General features: G+C 33.3%; 1 protein-coding gene across 1 annotated transcript in view; it reads left to right on the forward strand.

Annotated features, from left to right (window-relative positions):
* The window catches only part of LOC106472035 (TBC1 domain family member 13-like), a 15,471-nt gene that overhangs the window by 3,469 nt on the left and 10,763 nt on the right, over positions 1–1,239 (forward strand). Inside the window, 2 exon segments of the mRNA XM_022400639.1 lie at positions 992–1,009; positions 1,012–1,052. Coding sequence (XP_022256347.1) covers positions 992–1,009; positions 1,012–1,052 — 59 coding nt within the window.

The following is a 1,239-nucleotide window of genomic DNA, read 5'->3' on the forward strand; positions in this document are numbered from 1 at the left end:
TTACACTATAGCTATTCAAGTATTTGTTCTCAGGTTTTTACACTATAGCTATTCAAGTATTTGTTCTCAGGTTTTACACTATAGCTATTCAAGTATTTGTTCTCAGTTTTTACACTATAGCTATTCAAGTATTTGTTCTCAGGTTTTACACTATAGCTATTCAAGTATTTGTTCTCAGGTTTTACACTATAGCTATTCAAGTATTTGTTCTCAGTTTTTACACTATAGCTATTCAAGTATTTGTTCTCAGGTTTTACACTATACCAGCTCAAGTGATTGTTCTCAGTTTTTACACTATACCAGTTCAAGTATTTGTTATCAGGTTTATACTATACCAGCTCAAGTATTTGTTCTCAGTTTTTACACTATACCAGCTCAAGTATTTGTTCTCCGGTTTTACACAATACTTGTTCAGTATTTGTTCTCAGGTTTTACACTGTACCAGTTCAAGTATTTGTTCTCAGGTTTTACACTATACCAGTTTAAGTATTTATTCACTGTTTTTACACTGTACCAGCTCAGGTATTTGTTCTCAGGTTTTACATTATAGCTATTCAAGTATTTGTTCTCAGGTTTTACACAATACTAGCTCATGTATTTGTTCTCAGTTTTTTCAGTCAATGCAGGTTTTTAAACTTACAAACAGAACTTATGAACTATTTTGAAGACAAATCAAAGAAATGTATAAAAGTTAAGCAAGCTAAACTCGTGGACTGTGGCTGACCGATAAACAAGCATGGAATTTTGCAAGTTATTCATCGTAAAGATCACACCCGGATTCAACTGTCGGAGGCGGACCGTACCCCTATACAGTAAATCAGCAGTCAATGGATTAAGGTTTATATTTTAAATTCATAAATTAGGTTTAACTTTAAAGAAAGAGGAACATCGTGTCCGAGTTGCGATCAAAAGGACCAGTGGAATTCAACTTTTTTCTTTTTAATTTAAGTATTAATCCAGATTTTTTTAAAACTTGTTGTTTTTTTTACAGCTACTTCTCAATTTCCTACCACCAGTCAGGTGTCAGTGGGTAGAGTTCCTAAAAAACAAAGGTATGATTAATTCTCTTGTGATACTTAGAATTCACTGTTCTTCAGCATTTTGAAACAGTGCGTCTCAGTGTCTGATAATCTGAAACAATGTGTCTCAGTGTCTGATAATCTGAAACAATGTGTCTCAGTGTCTGATAATCTGAAACAATGTGTCTCAGTGTCTGATAATCTGAAACAATGTGTCTCA

The sequence above is a fragment of the Limulus polyphemus genome, unplaced genomic scaffold (genome assembly GCF_000517525.1).
Source record: "Limulus polyphemus unplaced genomic scaffold, Limulus_polyphemus-2.1.2 Scaffold5033, whole genome shotgun sequence".
In the NCBI taxonomy this organism is placed as follows: domain Eukaryota; kingdom Metazoa; phylum Arthropoda; class Merostomata; order Xiphosura; family Limulidae; genus Limulus; species Limulus polyphemus.